The sequence below is a fragment of the Lutra lutra genome, chromosome 5 (assembly GCF_902655055.1).
Source record: "Lutra lutra chromosome 5, mLutLut1.2, whole genome shotgun sequence".
NCBI classification, from domain to species: Eukaryota; Metazoa; Chordata; class Mammalia; order Carnivora; family Mustelidae; genus Lutra; species Lutra lutra.
Genome location: NC_062282.1, coordinates 68,668,782 through 68,690,839, shown reverse-complemented (window position 1 = coordinate 68,690,839; position 22,058 = coordinate 68,668,782). Strand labels below are relative to the sequence as shown.

Sequence of the window (22,058 nt, the reverse complement as noted above, 5' to 3'; positions counted from 1 at the left end):
ATAGAAAGAACAACAATAAAGAAGGAAAAAGAAGGGGATGTAGAACTTTTTTCAATTTCCAAGTATCTTGAATTGCAAGATATGAATTTCCAGACTGAAAAGGCCTACAAATTTCCCAATAAAATGGATAAATAAGACTAGTCCCAGTACAAGTCATCATTAGATTAGAGACTACTGAAGACTCCCAGAAGAAAAAATTCCCCCCAAAGAAAGAGAAAAATAACACCAGCTAGCATGTAAAGGGTAAGAAATCAGAAAGAAAACAATGTCTCACTGTGTGGAAGTCAGAAGACAGTGGGATGTCCTTACAGCCAGGGATAAAAATTGTGTTTAACCTAGAATGCTACACAAACAAGGATAAAGGTATTTCCAGATGGGAGGACTTAGAGATTTTACCTCCTAAATACTCTTCTTTTTAAAAAAGATTTATTTATTTTAAAGAAACAGAGAGAGAAAGAGCAAGAATGAGAGACTGCCTGATGCAAGCATGGGGAGGGGCAGAAGGAGAGAGGGAGAATCTCCAGCAGAGCCCCCCTAAGCATGGAGCCTGCCATGGGGTTTGATCTCCTGACCCTAAGATCATGACCTGAGCCAAAACCAACATTCCGATGCTCAACCGACTGAGCCACCCAAGAGCTCCCCTCTTAAATATTCTTTAGAGGAGGCAGCTACTGAAATCAGTGCAGTGATAAGATAAAAAGTAAACTGGGGCACCTGGGTGGCTCAGTGGGTTAAAGCCTCTGCCTTTTGCTCAGGTCATGATCTCAGGGTCCTGGGATTGAGCCCCACATGGGGCTCTCTGCTCAGCGGGGAGCCTGCTTCCCCCTCTTTCTCTGCCTGTCTCTCTGCCTACTTGTGATCTCTGTCAAATAAATCAATAAAAATCTTTTAAAAAAAATGAAAAGTAAACTGAGGAAACTAATTTAGAATCTAGAAATTAGGGGATCAAGAAAAAGAAAAGAACTGAAGAGAATTCCCAGGACAAAGGTGAAAAAAGACAGGACAGCCAGAGAATGAGGGCTTGAGACTGAAATCACAGAGAAGCTCCAGGCAAAAGGTGGCCCAGAACAAAGGCTTGACAACATACAGACTATCTTATCAATATCAAAGGTGAAAAAGAGGAAAGTAGGAACCAGCAAAAAGTGTAAAGAAAATTAAGGAAGCAAGGAAACAAATAAAAATAATGGTCAATCCCAGGTTGCGGGTGATTTTACATGGAAGGCCTAACAGTGTTTACTAAGTTATGATAACTGATACCAATCCAGTCAAAATTCATAAGAACACAATATTAGTGTGACATTAGGGAAAGAATGTGTCTCCACCAGAGAAAAAGAAATGAATGGAGAGGGCGCCTGGGTGGCTCAGTGGGTTAAGCCGCTGCCTTCGGCTCAGGTCATGATCTCAGGGTCCTGGGATCGAGTCCCGCATCGGGTTCTCTGCTTGGCGGAGATCCTGCTTCCCTCTCTCTCTCTCTGCCTGCCTCTCCATCTACTTGTGATCTCTCTCTGTCAAATAAATAAATAAAATCTTTAAAAAAAAAAAAAAAAAGAAATGAATGGAGAGAGAGAGTGGTTGGTCAAAGAAAACAAATCATTTCCATCATGGAAACTCAGTAGATACTCTTCAGTAAGCATCTACTAAGTATCCAGTAAGATACCCCTTTTATGCAAAGAAATGGAAGTGATTCTAAAAATAAAGATCTAAAAATATTGACTGTAGTTGGTTTGGAGAAGGAGAAATGGGGAAGGAAGTTATAAGTGTACTTCTCTCTAAAATTTCTAAAAGTATTAGAATTTATCTCTGAGCTATATAACTTTAACATAAATATAAAATAAAGTAAAAATCAGTAGTGCTTTTGCTTTCAGCCTGTTATATAAATGCATAGAACAATCTGGTTTCAATCTTGGAAAATGAAAGCTGTTACTAGTGGCTCTGGCTTATTGTCTCTATCTCTCTCTCTTTTTTTTTTTTTTGATAGAGAGAGAGAGTATGTGCAAGCTAGCGGGATGTGGGTGGGGTAGAGGGAGAGAGAATCTTAAGCAGGCTCCATGCTCAGTGCAGAGCCTGATGAGGGGCTCAAACTCATGACCTTGTGATCATGGCCTGGGCCAGAATCAAGAGCTCAATGTCAACTAACTGAGTCCCCAGGCACCACCACCCTCCACCCCAGCCTGTTCTCTTTGGGCCTTGGGATGGGGGAAGTGGTAAAGAATGTTTGGAAGACCAATCACTTTCTATTTTTCACAAGAAAACAGCCATACAGATAAATTGGTTAAGTACCTTCGGTTGAAAGTTTTCAAAGCATTTCTGAAATTTCACTGTCTCTTTCAAAGTCCAAAGTCAGACTGAATGTATGCTGACAACCTGAAACACATGAGCACTTTCCAGTTCATTTATCAAAGCTGTTCTAGACATCAAAACTATAGTCTACTCTCCAGTCTAAAAGATCATTGTTAGCCTCTAAAGAATAAATAAGAGACAGACACACACACACACATAGAAAGAGAAAAGAAAAAGAGAAAAGAAAACTTTACTTATGCAATAGTTTGCTTACAATACCACTAGTGCTTAGGAAATAAGTTAACAGAATATTTTTCCTTGCACTAATTCAAACACCTGATCATCTTCACACTAACGACAAAAGCTTATTTAGCCTATCATAAATACCATTCACCTTTTCCTAAGAGTCAATTAGGTTTAACATTTCTTTTGAATTCTAAGGCGGTTTAATCATTCTTTTTATTTTTGGGTGTTGTGATTTTTTTTACCTACAAAAAGGGAGGGGGAGATGTTTAGTTACTTGATTCTATTTTGTATCTTCTCCTAACTCCCCACTGCTTTGAGACTTCCTGTTTGTCACACATTCCAATCTCCCTAAGGAAAAGTAGGAGAGCTTGCTCCCCATGCTTAAACTACAGCTATAGCTGGATTGTGTTTAGGATTTAAGATGGCAGGCACATAAGAACACAGAAGGCTATTTTTTTTTTTTTTTTTGACAGAAAGAGATCACAAGTAAGCAGAGAGGCAGGCGGGGTGGGGGGACAAGCTCCCCGCTGAGCAGAAAGCCTGATGCAGGGCTCAATTCCAGGACCCTGGGATCATGACCCGAGCTGAAGGCAGACGCTTTAACCCACTGAGCCACCCAGGTGCCCCCAGAAGGCTATTTTAAAGTAGACTGATGGATTTTTTGATCCAGGAAGATAATTCGAAATTACATAAACGAATCTCCTCATTTTACGTATCAGGAATCTTAAGGAATAGAGAAGCTAGCAGGTGTCTTGCCAATAAGCTGGCCAAATTTCACACTCGGAGCAACTGGGCTGGATCAAGGTCTTCACTCATTTCAAGGTCTTCGATGACACTTGAAGAAAATCTTTCTAAATGAGACAATGGTCAAGCGAACATGGTAACTTGCCAAGTCATTTGAGAGCAAATTCATCTAAGTTTGAGAGTTCTAAGATCTAAGAACCTTGGGACCTCTTGAATGCATGCTTTCTCAGAGTTTTGGTGAGTACCCATGATGGCAACTCCTGTTGCTTTGCAAATGTGTTGCATTCTTCTTTTTTTTTAAGATTTTATTTATTTGACAGAGAGATCACAAGTAGAGAGAGAGAAAGAGAGAGAGGAGGAAGCAGGCTCCCTGCCTAGCAGAGAGCCTGATGTGGGACTCGATCCCAGGACCCTGAGATCATGACCCGAGCTGAAGGCAGAGGCTTAACTCACTGAGCCACCCAGGCAGCCCCGTGTTGCATTCTTCTTAATTCTCGAGAAGAAACGGATCCTACCTGTAGTTCCGGATGTAAAAATATAAAGATGAGGAGACTTGAGACTTGAAGCCACATGGTAGCTGCGGGGCACGGGCCTGTCAGATGCCGTGCTTAGTTTTTCTTTGAGTGAAGTTATGCCCTGTGGAACAGAATCGCTCATTCCCCAAACGGTGATACCTTCTGGGAGGCTTGGAAGGATTTCTTCTACAGTTTCAAGCAGATCTAAAAACCAGAGGTTAAGGAAGAGAGAAATAAAACATAAATCTCAAATCATTAACTTGTGTTTTCTTTTCTCTGCTGGAACATGGATAAATGTCACTATCATGCTGACTTCATCTTCATTGGGATAATTAATATCATAGCCATTTTATGATTCTGATTCAACAGGACCAACTGAAAGGGAAATCTGGTTACCACCTGATGTAATAAATGCAAATAGGCTGCAAATAAAATTCTGGAGACACCATTGTTCAGATTATGATTTTTTTTTCTAATTTTTAAATGAAACTCTATTTTTATATTCTGCTTTAAATCTACACTCAGGATACCACAGTAAACATTTTCATTGAAATAGATCTCGGTAGCTCATTATTCTCCAAAGCCATCTATCAGTGTATCACTGATTAATTCTACCATAACGCAATACATTCAGGAAACTCTGTTGACCCCTCTTGAGTCCTCAGATCATCATGGTTTAGACACTGTTTCAGAGCCAAAAGTTAAGTGAGGAAATTTAAAGATGCCCTTTTCTCTAGATCAGGTTATCCAAAGGTGAAAGTCTTTGAAAGCAAAAGGATGAAATGAATGCCTTCTATAACAGGCAACAAGGTCCCCAGGGCCTGGCAAGGTGGGAGCAGATGAAGACAGCACAACCTCCATCCACAGCAGTGTGAGATCCAAGAGCCACTTAGAGACAACAGCAAGCAAAAAGGAAAGCAAGAAGTAGAAAAGCCTGAAATGCGGGTGTCTTCAGGCCTGAAGAACTTGAGAATCTCACCTCACACGACCAAAGGTCTGGGCTGCAATTCAGATTTCAGAAAGGAAAAAAAAGATACATCTCCCAAGAAGTCTCTACTGTACAGAAAACAAAAGAGTACCTGGAGAGGAGAGGCTATGTTGCATTAATTTGAGAGACTGAACCCAAACTTTTTCATTTGGCCATTAATGTAGAAGAAAACCTTATTTGCTCAGGAGGAGCTGGTAGAGAATAAGAGAGGCAGAAGGTGGGCGTGAGTCCCTGGGGAGGAAATATTTATTAAGGTATCCAGCACTCGGTAGGATATAAAAGAAGCAGAGCCTCATCATTCCCAGAGTCTTTTGTGTAAGCCAGTGAGGCCTCATAGTTTTTTCTAGAGTAGAGACACAGTTATTCACAGTCTCAAAATACCTTTAAAATTTAACACTCCCCTATTTTAATATGGATCTCTAACACAGAAGTTTGACTTTTATATTCCACAAAGGTGCTCCAGTTTCCGTGTGGTATTCCTATAAAATGTCGTATTTGTCTAAGTTATAAGGGATTTCTGAGCACTACATTACTTATCTTAAAATCCACCTTAACATCCTTAGAAATACCAAGCGGTAATACCCACTGGATTTTGGAGTTAATGCAAGGAATGCCAGAGATTACCAGCAACTGCCAAAAGTTAGGAAGAGGCAAAGGAAAACTTTTTCCTAAATCCTTTAGAGGGAGTGTGGCCCAAAGGACACTTTTATTTTGGACTTCTAGCCCCCAGAATGGTGAGGGTATAAATTTCTTTTGTTTTACACAACCCAGTTTGCAGGAGTTTATTATAGCAGCCCTGGAAAATTAATATACCACATCACAAGTTGGTGGATAAAACCGTTATTATAACCTGTGGTTAATTATCCCGAAAATCTATACATTACCTCATAAATCAATTATGAAAAATGTTATTAAATGTAAAATATACCCTGGTTAAAAGCTCAAGTACACATAAATATGAACCTTTCCATCCAAGCAATTATATTTTTTTCTAAATTTTTATCCAAACTTCAAGAATACTTACAAGATATATTCTGCTTTGAAGCTGAACTCGGTGTCCTGCATCAAACATTTTTCTGGAAATGGAAATCAGTATCTGGCAACCTCAAAAAGCCATTTGTCAGCCACTATTTAGTTCTACTATAATATAACACATTTGAGAAGGACTCATGACTTAGTTCCTCAAAATCTGTAATCCAGACGGATCACGAAGAAACAACAAGAGAAACACGTCAAATTAGACCAAGTAGTTCCCAAATAAAACAACCAAGGAAACACAGAAAATGATAAGGAGTTCATATGCAGGGGGTAGGGAGGCAGACTGGGACTTGAACTTCTTTGAATTAATTTTTATTTCTGTCACAAATCCACATAAAATAAACTGTAAGAGTCCAGAGTTCCACTGAGTATATACAGCGTGCTGCTAGCTATAGATTGCTTCGGTAAGAAGTGAAAAATCACAGGGAATGGTGGGGGAAGAATAAGCCACAAATGAAAAAACAGAACAAACAAATGATCGAGACTTTCTGTTTTCTTTTGGTTGTCATTGTTTTTGACGGGGTGGCCGGGGCGGGGAGGGGCAGAAGTAGAAGGAGAGAGAGAATCTTAAGTGCGCTCCTCACCCAGCTCAGAGCCCAAACCAGGGCCCAACCTCACAACTCTGAGATCAAGGACATAAGCCTAAATCAAGAGTCAGATGCTTAACCCATTGAGCCAACGAGGCACCCCTAATCTTGTTTTAATGACTCTTTCTGGCAATTTTGAATGTATAACTACAAGTCTCTGAACTGACTCATTTCATTATCTTCATTTCAAATTTCTTGTCTGGAATTGTAAATTAACAGCAAAAACTTAAAATGTTTGTAATGATATGTAAGTCTAAGTAGTAAAAAAAAAAAAAAAGTGCAGAGAAAGTTATAATGTGATTAATTGTGGCTCCAAATCTTTTTTTGGAATTGTAGAGTCTATAAAGAAACACTCAATTTTTACAATGAGTGATGAGTTTTAGAAGAAAAAGGAAGTGAGCAGATTCCTAAGAATTAGAGGAAATACAATTTAGTTCCCTTTATTGGTTAAAATTTAATTGACTTGACTCAGCTGAGACATTCAGAATTCTACAGAATTTCATTAAATTATTTCTTCAGTAGCCCTATGTAATGTGGTCGAGGATAATGGAAACTGAAATAAAAACTTGGAAAGTCTTGTAGAGGATAAAAAAAAATGAAGATTTATTTATCACTGTCAATCTTCCTTAACAAAACGAAAAGGTTCAGTGCCATTTGGAAAGTAAATTCTGAATAGTAAGTCCTGACACAAAATAGCACACTTTTCAATACCTAGAGGACACTTGGCTGTGGTTTCAGGAAGATTTACTCTTCAGTGAAGGGTACTACCATCAAAACTTGTCAAACTGTGAGCACCTCAAATAAATGTTGTGTGTTCTAACCCACACCTCTGCTCAGGGCACCTGGCGCCCACAGGCAGTGGGTGCGGGATAGAGATCTGGTTATGGAATTGAGCTCTGCCCATGAGATCTCCTGGAGTGGCAGGTCATGACAGAAAACTGTTGTAAGAAAATGAGACACCTGAATATTCTATGATCCTGAACAAAGTCTACCTCAAAGGACAAGGCTGTAATGTAGAAGGCTTTCACCACAATAGGGTCCTTTTAAGAAACACCTTTTTAGGGGCGCCTGGGTGGCTCAGTGGGTTGGGCCGCTGCCTTCGGCTCAGGTCATGATCTCAGAGTCCTGGGATTGGGCCCCGCATCGGGCTCTCTGCTCAGCAGGGAGCCTGCTTCCTCCTCTCTCTGCCTGCCTCTCTGCCTGCTTGTGATCTCTCTGTCAAATAAATAAATTAAATCTTTAAAAAAAAAAAAAGAAACACTTTTTTATTTCTCATATACACAAGGCACTTCATTAGGTAGCACTGCAAGCATTAGCATCAAAACAGGTAAATTAGAGGGCTGCCCGAGTGGCTCAATCAGGTAAGCATCTGATTTCAGCTCAGGTCATCATCTCGGGGCCTGGGATGGAGTCCCAGATTGGCTCCCCACAGTGCTGGGTGTCTGCTTCTCTCTCTCCCACTCCCTCTGCCCATACCCTACTTTCTCTCTCTCAAATAAATAAATAAATTCTTTAAAAAAAAAAAAGGGTAACTTATGAACTCCACTTATGATCCTCCAGCACTTTTTGTACCAATTAATTTGTTTCTACATCATCTTATCTCTTATTCACATTACTGAAAATGCAATGAGTAAAATCTAACATATCTCTCTACTATGCCATTTAGTATGAATCATGTTATTCAGCCTACATTAAAAACTTTTAAAGTTATCTTATTTTACAATGTTTTCAAAGGAACTGCTTGTAACTTTTAATACATTGGCAAACACTGAAACTTTTAGGCGTGAAGACAACTTACATGGAATTCAGGGACAAATTACCTTGGTTACCTTGAACTTTCCACATTCCAAAGCAATAATCACACAGAATCCAAAATGAAACTGTAGATCTCATTTCATGCTTATAAATATCATCCTACCACTTAGAGAAGCTCAGCAAGTTTGATATAGAAAGCATGGGCAAGCTCTGGTTTCTAACAAAACTGATGCTTAAGTAAGCAACGTCCTAAGGCAATTCATAACAGGTTAGAAACACACCTCACCATGAAAAATGTGCCAGCTATTCTGACAACTATTAGTTTAATAATAATCATTATAACCCTAGGAAGTCCACAGAAGCACAAGTCTTTCAATTGTGATAACATATTCTTCCCTGAAATGATTTTATTAGCTGCCCTGAATATACGTACATAAGTTTGTAAGTGGGCTTATGTGTTTTCACTCTCAGCTGTTTTGAGGGACAGAGAGCATATTTATTATAGGTAAAATTGTGCAAGAAAGTAAAAAGCAGAACACTTCATTTGATTTTATTTCTAGCACATCTCCCACTGCCAGTGAATAATTATTATCCAAATGGGAACACACCGCCATGATGTATTTGGCTTGTTATTTTTCAATGGCAAAGTAGTAAAAACCAGTAAATGCACGGAAAGGCTCTCCAGACAACAGACTAATCAGCAAGTAAACTATAAATTGGGAAAAGGCAATTCCAAGGTAGTATGTCTACAAGATTCATACACCATCAGAGTTATTTTCCACATTCCTTTTTGGTTATAAATGAAAGAATCCTCCTTTTCTTGGCCAAAGAAGAGCTAACCATCTGGCTCCTAACTTGTCTGACACCATTCCAGCCCTAGCTGCTGAGGGTTGGGAAGAAGATATGGCCGCAATGCTACGGGGGAGGACAGAACAGCTGCTTAAAACGAGTCTGCCTGGGTCACATGCCATGTGCCTGGATCTGCCTCCCAAAGGCCTTCTGCCGACCGCAAAGGTAGACATTCTTACTCTCAATATATGTCTCTGCTTCCATGTAATTAAAACAATTATGGCAACCAATTATTAAATATATACTATGGTCCAGGCACTTTCTTCTGTTCTTTACGTTTAATTCACACAAGACCCACTGATACCCATTATCTGCTATGTGTTACCAGTCAGTTAATGGAAGAGTTAGGGTTCAAGCCCATGTTTTCCTGACTCCAAGATGTATATTTCTCCCACTTAATACTGCCACTTCTCTGAGCAGGTACAATCTCCTTTTAAATAATTTTTGCTCCTGCCAGCATTCAAACATCTTTCCCTTACATGAATACATATTCAGCAGATACTGTAAATAAGAACCCCAGTCAGTGAACCCATGATCAGACAAGAAAAAAACCATAAGTATATCAGTGCTTAGAATACTGTCTTTTCCAGCGAGGGAACCTTCCTATTGAAATGAGCCTTTTCTTTTGGAATGGAGGTCATCTTTGACTGAGCTGAGTCTAAAATGGAAAATAAAAATGCAAAACAGCCATTCATTCTACTAAATGTAAGTAAAAATATAAAAATGTCCTAAAAATGAATATAGATAGATGTGCGGTTATCACAACACCTAGATTAAATAATAAAAGTTTACAGGAGCCATGTTTCTTATCTATCTGAATACATATACTTTTCTATAAAACTTAAAGGGTCTTTATTTTTCCTCTAACCCTTCTTCTTGGTTTTTAAAAAGCAGATGCCTTTATGGCTGAAAGTCATTTTGAGAATTACAGTGGCTTGATCCTTAACTGGAACATCTGCCCCGCACAGTCTGAACGCAATGGTTCAGGAAAACTACCAGGGTAAATCTGCCTGCATTACTGTAAGTTATTAGAGCCCTTTTTTGTGAGCAGGAACACAAAACCTTTGCAAACATGTTGATACTACTGAATCCAAAGTAAACGATTTTTAGTTATCCACTTAGAATAATTTGTGTATATTAAGATAGCAGAGAGTACAAAATACATACATGCAACTAAATATGAAACTTTGGGGATGCTTAGTGTATCTAAAGCACTTCCTACTTTTGGGGAGTCATGATTCTAACAATTAGCAACATTTATATAAAATAACACAACAAAGAAATTCCACTGACACATCTACTACCAAAATCAATTACCAAATGGACAGTGGTGGGACAATGTATTAGCAAAAATATGCAAGTAAATAAGTTACTGAGTGTCCATATGTACCTTGTATTTTTCATGAGGTCATTCATTCATCCTGGCAATATATATTTGTTGAGCATCTCCTTTGTGCTAAGCTTTGAGAATTTAGCAGCAAACAAGACAAACTTCTTCTACTCAAAGAGCTTACTTACATCCTGGTTCCAGGCCTCCTCCTCAGAGTCCACACTAGAACTTTACCATATCAGTGGGTCACTGTGAAGAACCATACTACACCTGAGGTAAGGGGGATTAGTGGAAAAGATACTGAAAGCAAGTAGGTGGATAGATGGAAGGCTAGAGACAGGGTGGAAAGCAGTAGGGAAGGAAGGGATGAGGAAAGGAAAGGAAACAATGGCGATGGGGGAAAGAACATGAGCAGGAGGACAAAGACAAAGGTGTACCCAGCAGGCTTTCACATCAGAAATGCTAGTTCCAATCTGTACATTGCTTCTTCTACATGTGTGAGCTCTAGGAGATGGCTTGCCTGCTTTAAGCCATGCTTACGCTCCCTTTAAAACGAGACTATGGCTGTGATGAGGCTCACATAAGACAATATATATATATATATAAACATATATATATATAAACAATCTGTAACTCATAAAGTACTTTAGAAATAGAAGAGATTATTATTGTTAACATTATTATTGCTAAATAGATCAATATAATTGCATAGACTTTTTAAAGTGATATACAAGCATGATAAACATTTTCTTGTTTATTCTAAGTAAAGAGAAAAGCATATAGAGGTAAATGATGATCTTGGCCACAGCCACTAATAGTAATAATAACAGTTGAAATATTGGGAGGAAAGGATTAGATTTAACCTAACACTATTTAATTTTGAGTAAGCACTCAAATTTTCCAGAGAAATCTGAAATGCCATTTGATACATCTTCAAAACCATGTTATACAGATAGGAAACCTTCTGGCAAGTACTTTTGAACCTTCAGACTGTGAGAGAAAGGAATAAGCGCTGTAAAAACATTTAATTTTTTCTAGTTATCTGTATGTGAAAAATCTGGTGTCTATATATAGCCAACTTTTATTTTACTATTTCTATATAACTGGAATGTATATTTTTTCATAGTTATATGAAAAGGGGGCTGACAGCCTCAGAAACAATTGGGCTATATTATATAGTACAGCACAGTCTTGTATCAGAGATCAGTTTTTGAACCTTTGCTCTGCAAACTAAGTTGTGTTAAACTAGACATCCTCAGTGAACTTCTTTCCCTCTGCTGCCAATATATAGCTCTGTACCTCCTCTCAGAAGCAATGAGAGTATCTTTACATAATCAGCCTTGTGTAAAGGGCAACTGTTAATATTTTTGTTAATGACAGTAACAATTTGGTAGATGAGTTGATATATTTTGCTTTGACTTATTCCTTTTTTTTTTTTTTAAGATTTTATTTATCTATTTGACAGAGAGAAAGAACACAAGTAGGCAGAGTGGCAGGCAGAGAAAGAGGGAGAAGTAGGCTCCCCACTGAGCACGGAGCCCGATGGGGCTCGATCCCAGGACCCCAGGACCATGACCTGAGCTGAAGACAGCCGCTTAACCGACTGAGTCACCCAGGTGCCCCTGCTTTGACTTATTCCTGAAGACAGAATTATAAGACATTATTTGGCTCAGCTTGAAATTCCCTTGATTTCAGCTCAGTTCATGATCTCAGGGTCCTGAGATGGAGCCTGGTTTTGGGCTCCACACTCAGCAGGCGGTCTGCTTGAGATTCTCTCCCTCTGCCCCTCCCTCTGCTCACTCTGTCCCTCTCTCTAAATAAATAAATAAGGAAATACAATATATATATTTTTTAAAGACATGATCTGGCCTGCCTATAAAACCCGTTGAAGCCAGTTCTAACAAAAAGCCTAAGATGACTTTATAATAATAATAACAGCAATTATTTCAATTCACTACAGCTCCAGTTAGCACATACAAGCCACTTAGCTAGTCATTTTACAAAAGCTACATCATTTAATCGCAAAGTTACATTGTGAAGTAGATTAGTATTGTCACCTTTTTACAACAAAGTAAAATGAGACCCAGGGCACCTGATGACCTTTTCCTCAATGACACAGCTAAGAAGTGGTAGACCATATATGAAATACAAATCTGTCTGGCTTATCTCCATCTAAACCCTCTGACTCATTTCTTTCTCAATACACTTTCCCTGGGGATATAATGGTTTAATGACACATCTCCATTAGAAACATTCCACGAGAACCTAAGACCTCTAAAATTTAAGGCTCTAAAAACAGTATGTATATATTTTTCACTAATTTGACTCAAGATGCCAAGAATACACTATATTGGGCTAAGAGCTTCAAATACACAAAAGTCCCCTTGATAAGCCACATCTTACCAAAAAAAGAAAAAAAAAAAACAACAAAAACCCCCAAAACCCCAAAACACACAACAACCTAGGAAGTACATAAAACATAATTGTCCCATCTTTGAAAAACATATGTAATTTATATATTCTAAAGTATCCTAAAGAATGCTAAAAATCTATTAATAAGATTGAAGGTTGATTTCTCTACCTATCTATTACTAAGCAGATTGACTAAATGGTTTTGGCTTCAAACTCCAGCATCTCAAATTGATTTTTACAGATAAAAACTCACCGTTGGTGAGTTGCTACTTTCTCAGGTCACAAGTTGAGCTGGAAGGACGAGGGGAATGAGCAGAAATAAAAAATCTTGAAAAACTAACCTTTGTACTATATATCACCTAATCCCTTATTGTGTGATATGCAAGAGTTATAGAATAATAAAGGTTACCCGTAAAGTTCTACACTTTAGAGACTGCTAATGTATAAATGTAGATAATTTTTCCTTAATGCTCTATAAATCTAAAAACTCTCTCTGAGGTGTTAGCGTGTACCTATGAGTCTAAAATACTTAAGAACTTTCACTAAGGCCCTTGCTGTTGAGCCTCCTTATTCTCCACCTGCCTATCCTCATGCAAGAAAAATATGCAAAAATCCATTAGATTATACCAAATAAGTATCACTGGTCATAATTCGAGTCCACTTGGTTGTGGGACCCATCTCCCTAGGTTCTTTCCTAATAGATATTCAACCGAAACTTTCTCTTTGTAGTTCTGTGTCAATATGCATATCCAAAGCCTAACTCCAAGGGAGGAGGGAGAAGACTAGAACCTACTCAAGGTTAAAAAAAAAAAAAAAAATGACAGGCACGGCTAGGCTAGGGTGAGAGAGAGAAAGAGTCAGCCAAGAGCCTGCCCACTGGCTGGGAGATGGGAACCTAACCTTGCTAGGCAAATCCTAGCTTGCAAGCTGTGCAACATAAGAGCAGACATGAAGATAAGAATTCACGCAATTCAGATTAAACATGTTTGTTCTTCAACTGTAGTCAATCTTGAGAGTGTTACTCTTAGAGGCAGGCAGGTATTCCACCAATGAAATCAAGATATATATCCTACTCGTCACATAATTTGGTCAGATAGGACAAAATTAAAAACTTATCAAGTTCTTGCATTCACTGAAGGCATCAATAACAGTAACACTGCCTCCCTCTCCCAAAGCACTAAGAAGCAGAGAATTCAGAAAAGTTTTTTGAACTTGTCTTGGTATTAACTAATCTATAAGAGAGTGAGTGATGGAAACGGAAGAGGGGAAATTAAACCACCAGTCACAACTGTAAAAACGGTTTTGTATCCTTACTACCACACTTCATCACACACGCAAAGCATTATTTGTGAACTGTTCTATCAAAGAAGGGCGGGGAGGGGGGAGCCCTCACCCCTTACTTTACCTGCGCCTACCACGAGGGCCCGGGGCTCACAGCTGCGGATACAGTGCAGCAGGCAGTTGGAGCGAATGTTGGAATTGAGGAAGGCCACCACGCAGCCCAGCTTGGCCAAGCCGAACCACACGTGGACGAAGTCAGGCTCATTGCTCATCAGAAGAGCCACAGTGTCCCCCCTTTTCAGCGTGGAATGGTTCAGGAAGACGTGGGCCACTCTGCTACTCCTTTTGTCTACATCCTGATAGGTGTGGATGTCCCCCTCATAGATGATGAAAGGTTTCTGGGGCTGCTTCTTGGCAAGACTCAGGAATTTATCCAGGACTGTGAACAGCTCCCCTTTCAGGACGTACTTCTCCAGCCGAATTCCATAGCGTACCACCTTCAGCAGGAACCAGAAATCGTCCCAGAAGTAAGGAAACAGGAGTTTCTGCAAGAAATGCAGGAAGACTATTCCAGCCGCTAGTCCTGTTAAACATGACAGGAGCATGGAGGCCACCTGGATAGAAGGCAGCTCGGATACCAGCCCTTCTCTCCAAATGCAGCTCTCCGCAGAGACCACAGGTCGTCGGGGCTACAGCCTGGCACCTGCAGTTCGCGCCAGCCTTTCCGGGACGGAGAGGGTAATCTTGAGAAACAGAATCAGAAGTGTGCACAGTAGAGATCGCTTGGGTCACCTGGCGGATGAGGGAAGAGCGAGCGAAATCAACGCGGGCACTCGCAGGGTCCACGGAATCTAGGAGCCCAGATCAGCGCCCCTGCCTGGCAAAAGCCCCGACAGCGGCCCGAGCTCTGAGAGGTCCTCTGGCCCTCTCCAGGCCTCTCCCCGCAGGTTGGGTCAGTCCCCGGAGCCTCTGCGGCCCTCAACAAGTCCCACCACCCACAGGAGAACTATGTCCAGAGGGCAGATGCTCTTCTTCGGAGGGTAGACTTTCCGGCGGCTGCAACTTGTAGGCTGAACTCGAGCCTGGAGAAGGCGGGGTGGCGACGCCTGAGAAAGGCAGCGGCTTCCCCTCTTAACCCGCCAGAAACCGCGCGGAGGTGTATGGGCCACGCCGCGGTCGCGGATGCCCCAGGTCTAGAGAGATCCGGGTCCGAGCCCCACCCCCGCTCCGCCCCGCGCCCCACGGCCGGGCTCCTAGGGACTCCCGGCCGACGCACCGGTCCGGGGCTAGCTGCTTCCCGGCGATCGCCACGCGGGCAGGGAGTGGTTGCCTCCTGCCCCGGTCGCAGATCCCCTCCGACTGTTCTCCGGCTGGTGTATCTCTCCCCCGAGCCACCGCGGAGGTGTTGTCCGCTTACCGCCCGCCTCCAGGCTTCCAGCCAAGCCCTGCTCGGAGCGCCGCCGCTGGAACCGCTCGGGCCCCTTCGCCGCCTCCTCCTCGGGCGCTCGTCCCGCCACCCCGGTCAAGTGTGCAGTGACTGGGGCCTCTGCGGGAGAAAGGACCGTCCCTGGAGAGAAAGTCGGGAGCCCAGAAGTCGTGGCAAGAGTGGAGGGCAACCAGGCTGCTGGAATTAGGGCGAGGGAGTTCATTCACTAAGCAATAGAGGGAACTAAACTAGAGGTTGGAGAGGCGATTGGAAGAATTAAATATATGTATCTATCCCGACGGAAAGAGAGAGAGAAAACAACAGAAAAGCTGTCTATGAATGGGTCAGGTCAAGGGATATTTGAACTCTTTGATTACAAAACACAAAACTGTGTTGTTGTTCTACAAAAAGTACTTTTAAAAAACTTACAAGTTGGAATTGACATTTATATTGAAATTTTATCCTTAAAATGCCTAGAAGCATTTTTTACAAAATCTTACAGAAATATTGATTGATGTAGAAGCTTAAGTCTATATTCACACACACACACACACACACACACTTTTTTTTTTTTTTTTTTAAATATAAGATAGTATTGGGCACCTGGGTGATTCAGTCAGTTAAGGATCCTACTCTTGATTTTGGCTCAGGTCAGGATCTCAGGTTCTTGGGATAAGCCCAATGTGGGACTGGTGCTGGGCATGGAGTCGGCTTGGTAGTCTTTCTAGCCCTCTTTTAGCCCACCCCGTTCGTTCCTTGCTCTCGAACTCTCAAAAAAAAGGGGGGGGGGGATACTATTTTCTGTCCTTAAAAATAACTTTTTTTTTTCATTTGATCATTTAAACCATTACCAAGACTTCAAACTAATGATTCCCAAGGTGGGAGGGGAAATGGAGTAGAAACAAGTAATTGTAAAGAATAACCATAAAATTTTATGCAATGATGAAATTTTACAGAAGGTAAGTACCTGAGGAGCATTTAATTACACATTTTTTTTCTTGCAAACACCATCATTCCAAGCCTCTGCTTTTAAGAAGTTTGAGTACATGGTTAATTGCACATAATGAAATGATTAGCATTGCCTCACATTTCCCTCCTTCTATCTTAAGTTCTACAGCTGGGTTTTAGCTAACTTCAGATTTCCTAATAAAGAAAAACCTGATAACTCCAAGGCAGACTCCAGTTTATTAATCTGAAAATGATTATTTTGAAATTACAGTGAAGAGCCCAAAAGAAAGACAGGCTCTTTAATCCTATTTGTGCAGATGAAGAAAATGTTTTCTAAGTTTACTCAGCTCTGTTTTTTTCAATCCAAAAACATCTCAGTTAAAAAAAAAAAAAAAAGTGTTAACATCAAGTAGTTTTCAACTTGAAAAGCATCTTTGAAATTCTATCATTTTCTCTCCTAGCTATAGTCTGCTTCAGTTATCTCCTGGAAAATAGCATTTTTAGCAGATAATAGATTATGGAACAGTGGGTCTTAGGCTTTTGGATTTCCAGCACAAGTAAACTCTGTCCTTCTCCAGTGGAAAAACATGACTAAAGAAACACAGGTTGCCATCTTTTACTTTAATTAAAAACAGTAGCACACATTAAAACAATTACCATCTACTGTCACCATTGTTTTTATAAAGGGAAGGATTTATTTCAACACTAAAAACAAGGAAAGGAATACTATCATAATAGAACAGTCTTTTAAAACAAAATTAGCTTCGTGAAAAATTCATTGTGTTATACTTATTTTTCTTACCATGGGTCTGCTAACATCATCCCAAGGCATGGAGCTAAATTTTTAGCAACTACAGATGTGAGTTAAGAAAATATTTGGCACGATGAATGTGAGATACTTTGATTTATTAGGAGAGCTACAAGACTATATTTACAAAATCCATATTAGCCAAGACCAATTCCTTGCCTGAAATCTCACCACAAAAGAAGGAATCAAGAAAAATCTTGTGACAGCTAGCAGTATTATCTGTACTATTACGTCAGCTCATATGTCTGTTCCTGTTTTTTTTTTTTTTTTTTGGTCTATAAATTTGATATTCACTTTTGAAAGAACCAAAGACAGTTAAGTAAAAATGAAATAATTATTTATTTAGTTGTTAATTATTATAAAATGGGCATCAGTAAGAATAATTGCAAGTGAGTAAATTTGTCATTTAAAATAGAAAAAAACACGCAAATAGTCTAGACATTTCTGTTAACATTACTTTTGATCAGGGACAATGTAATATTTCTCAGGTTTCCTTTTATGAAATATAAAAATTTAATTATTTTCTTTAATGTTATTTGACAATAAATATTTTGGCTAAATGCAAATGAATGCAAAACAAAACAAAAACCGTCCTTTTTTTTCAAGGTAAATATGCTCTCCTCTTCCCTTCTCCATTTCTGACTTGACTTTCCCCTCTAACCTGATTCCAATCCCCTCTACACCCTCTAGTTCTATTGAAGATGAATTATTTAGTGAGTAGAAAGAACCAAAACTGAACAAAAAGCATCATATGATAGACCCTGAGTCATGTTATGCCCATAGGATTTTACCACTGTAACTTAAGAATTTTGACTTTGTGTATTTGTGTAGACAAATTAAATTACTTGTGTCCATGTGTATTCTGAGTATTCTGAGGAAATTCTACAGATGTCATATTTTGGATTATAGGAAGTTTTAGGGGAGAAGGTAGAGGTTTAGAGAGTCCCAAATGATGCTATGTTAGTACCAAAATACCACAACAGGTGTATGCCTTGGGCCAGGACTGAGTCCATAGACTATAGCAGTGCTTGGGATAGGGGTGGGAGTGGAGAGATATGGATGGTGAGATGAGGCTGAGAAGGGGTGAATGTGAGACTTGTCCACTTAATACTTCTGTCCAGGAATGGGGTCTGACTCAGGCTTTAATCACTGTTTTAGTCCCTGATCATAACTTGGTTTTTGATGGGAAGCCTAAGTCTTTCTGCAATCAGTTTGTTTGTATTAATGAGCCATCACTGCCTACAAGATTATTCCCCACAAGAACTCATGAAGCAAACTCAACATTAAAGATGAGAAGTGGGTTAGAGGGTTGCACAGTAGTAATATTACTACATGTCTTAGACACATCAAACACTGCTTGGAATAAAAAAATTTTATAGCACCATGTAAGTGATCCTGTAATAATAGTCTGGGAAACCATTATCAAACAAATTAAATCTTTAAATATTATTTTTGCCACAGACCAGAAAACATGCCTAGAAAATTTGCCCATCAGGATTCCGCCAAGAAGATACATATTTTATCCATGAATTTTATTTTTTTATTTTTTTAAAGATTTTATTTATTTATTTGACAGACAGAGATCACAAGTAGGCAGAGAGGCAGGCAGAGAGAGAGGAGGAAGCAGGCTCCCTGCTGAGGGACCCTGGGATCATGACCTGAGCCGAAGGCAGAGGCCTTAACCCACCGAGCCACCCAGGTACCCCTATCCATGAATTTTAGAAGCAGCTTTCTTATATCCAGGTACTTCTGTATATGATAACTTCCTCTTCCTCAGTGTTGGTGTACTATTTGGGAAGGATACTTAAATCAAGTTTTACATGCTGATTCTGAGTCCGCAGGGTAGCTTCATTTCTTTATAAGCCAACACATGGAAGCAGGTCATATGATCATTAGTGAGATAAAATCAAAGAAACTCTTTGGCAACCTTCATTAGGAATTAACAGTGTTCCAAACATCACAGTGAGCTGTTCAATGGGCCCCTAGTTTTGCAAGTCTCATAGGGGCTAAGATTCAGTGTCAAAGGTATGTGAGGGGAGAGCAGAGCTTCTGAGGTTCAAAGTGTAAATATCATTTCTTGACATATCAAGCAAATTTACAACGTTTAAAAATAATTTTTTCCCAGTGGTTTAATTATAATAATCATTTCTCCCTGGGTAGGGAGGTGGTCCAGAGCTGACACCACTCTGCCAACTTCCACTTCGTGCTTTCCACTTAGGGGGTCAAGGCAGCTACTCCAGCTCTCGCCAGTTCCCAGTCTTCTAGAGGGGGAGGGGCGGGGAGACTGAAGGAGTCACCTTAACCCATGTTGCATTGCTTCAGTTTTATTTTTCAGCTTTTTATTAAATAAAATTTACAAACACACATAAAGACAGAAATAATACAATATTGATCCCCCTACCGTATTGTCATCACCTGGAGTTCATGATTGTTAACCTTCTGCCCAATTTGTTTCAATTCTTCTTTTCTGAAGTACTTTAATTTCAGACAACATATCATTGCCACCCTGAATATCTCTAGTGCTTTTCTGAAAAAAGGAGATTTCACTCCCTAATCACTATACCACAGTCACATGTGATAAGATCAATGCTAATTGTTTAATACCATCTAATTCTTAGTCCATATTTAATTGCTTCCAAAATGTGTTGGGGAATTGGCTGATCTAAAACCAGAATCAATTCAAGCTCTAAAGTCTAAGTTCTCTTTTAATCTAGAAGAGTCCGTCTCACAACCTCTTTATCTTTTCCCCAAACATTTCCTGGTTAAAGAAAATAGGCCTAAGACTACAGAGTGTCCCACCTTCTACTTTGATCTGATTGCTTCCCCATGCCTCCTTTAAAATGTTCCTCTGTCCACCCACATTTCAGACAAACTGGTAATTAGACCTAAAGACTTGGTGAGATTCAGGTTAAACATTTTTGGGCAAGAATACGTCACAGGAGAATCTATATATTTTATGTTGTATTACATCAGGATAAACATGCTATCTAGTTGTTGTGAATCATCACTGTTGAAGAAGAAATGTACCTTACTGTATACACTGATACCTATCTTGTTTTGTGCCCCTAATGCACTCTGGTGACCACACTCTATCATTATGCAGTGATCCTCCTCATTTTCTTTCATGGTTGTATATACTCCATCATGTGGTGAATAACATAACTTACTCAACTTGCTCTCCACTGGTGGGCTTGTTTTTAATCTTTTGCCATTACAAATAGTGTTACAATTAATGAGTCTATGCACATGGTGTATATTTATTTTCAGTGTAACTTTGGGATAGTTTTCTAGAAATAGGATTTCTGAGTCATAGAGAAAACATTTGTATAATTTTTCTGATTATTGTCATTTTCCCCTCCATATTAAATGCCCACCATAACTGTATGAGAATATTTGGGAAGAACAATGAAGTCTCTAATGGCTACTTTGACTAAACTGGCAATACCAGGGACAACATACAATGTTCCCACAAGTATGTACAAGGTAATTCATGTTCAGTACTGTAAAGCATTTGGTTCTGTGTTCTGACAGTTATTCAAGTGTTTGATTTGTTTTCTTTAAGATTTTATTTATTTATTTGACAGAGAGACAGAGCACAAGCAGAGGGTGCAGCAGAGGGAGAGCGAGAAGTAGGCTCACTGCTAAGCAGGGAGCCAGACACAGGGCTCTATCCCAGGACCCCAGGGTTATGACCTGAGCTGAAAGCAGATGCTTAATCAACTGAGCCACCCAGGCAACCCTGAAGTGTTTCACTTGTATTGATATAACTTTTTTCTTTTATTTTACATGGAACTATATAATTCAGAATCCACATCTGTGGTATGATTTGGGCAACACTAAATTTCCAGGCTTTTTAGACAGCAAATTACAAAAACATATTTAAAACAAAAGCTAAACTAAAGTAACAGATCTTTTCAAAGGTGAGAAATAAGACAGCAATGTGGCCTCAACATCCAGACTTCACACTTCAAAGAGATAGGCTTCTGCAAATTATTACAACAATATGTGTTCTGATTTGTTACAGAAGGCACATATAAGTTTTGGCTCATTTAATTAATGACATCTACAGGCAGCCTAACATAATATCAGATGAAAACCTAAAGGTTACAGACAAGGAATTTCTGATGCATGCCAACAAGAAAACTTGCCCACTCTTTAAAATTGGCTTTTGAACCCAGAGACGGTTCCAAAAACCCTCGTATGGATTTTTCTCTATATGGAAATTTCAAGAATAAAACTGCAAGTTTGATAATGCACTCTTTTACCAGGGAAAGATACGTGAAAACAAAGGGAGAGAGTCTGGTACTCTCTCTCAGAGAAGGGTTTTCAACAAAGTCAACATCAGATTCTGTGGCCCTGTTCCAACAACCTGAGAACTAGTTACAAACATGGTAACTGATGCCCTTCTTTAAAGATCAGAGTACAAGGGATACAACTTGAGCAGTAACATGCTGATAGAACCTGCAGATAAATGATTTACCTGGTGCTCAATGATTTACCCAGGAGGGTAGGAAGCAGAGTTAGACCTGACTGCTGTCACGTGGCCACAGAATTTATCAAAACTCAGGACAGGAGTGACCACATGCAACTCAGGACCATCTTTGACAAAGCTCTAGAGGAAATGTTAATTAATTAAGCCGGCATCTCACTGGGGAGGCTTATGTCTCTGGCACACTGTCTGAGCCCCAGCATAATCTTGGTGGATCACCAGCAATGTTAACTATGCAGTATCTGGGCTTCAGGGTCCTGTGGTGATGCTCAGGTGAAATAACGACCTGCACTGGAATACCATATTAATCTGGTAGACCAGATGGACTGAAGTGTTTTCTGTACCTGCCCTTGACGCCCAAG

General features: G+C 39.8%; 1 protein-coding gene across 1 annotated transcript in view; it reads right to left on the bottom strand.

The window, feature by feature from the left end:
- SLC27A6 (solute carrier family 27 member 6) overlaps positions 1–15,366 on the bottom strand; it is a 68,580-nt gene extending 53,214 nt beyond the window's left edge. Inside the window, exons 1-2 of the mRNA XM_047731616.1 lie at positions 14,150–15,366; positions 3,786–3,989 (exon numbers count right to left, since the gene is read on the bottom strand). Coding sequence (XP_047587572.1) covers positions 3,786–3,989; positions 14,150–14,630 — 685 coding nt within the window. The 5' untranslated portion in view covers positions 14,631–15,366. The remainder of the gene's footprint in view (positions 1–3,785; positions 3,990–14,149) is intronic.
- Positions 15,367–22,058: the final 6,692 nt, after the last annotated feature.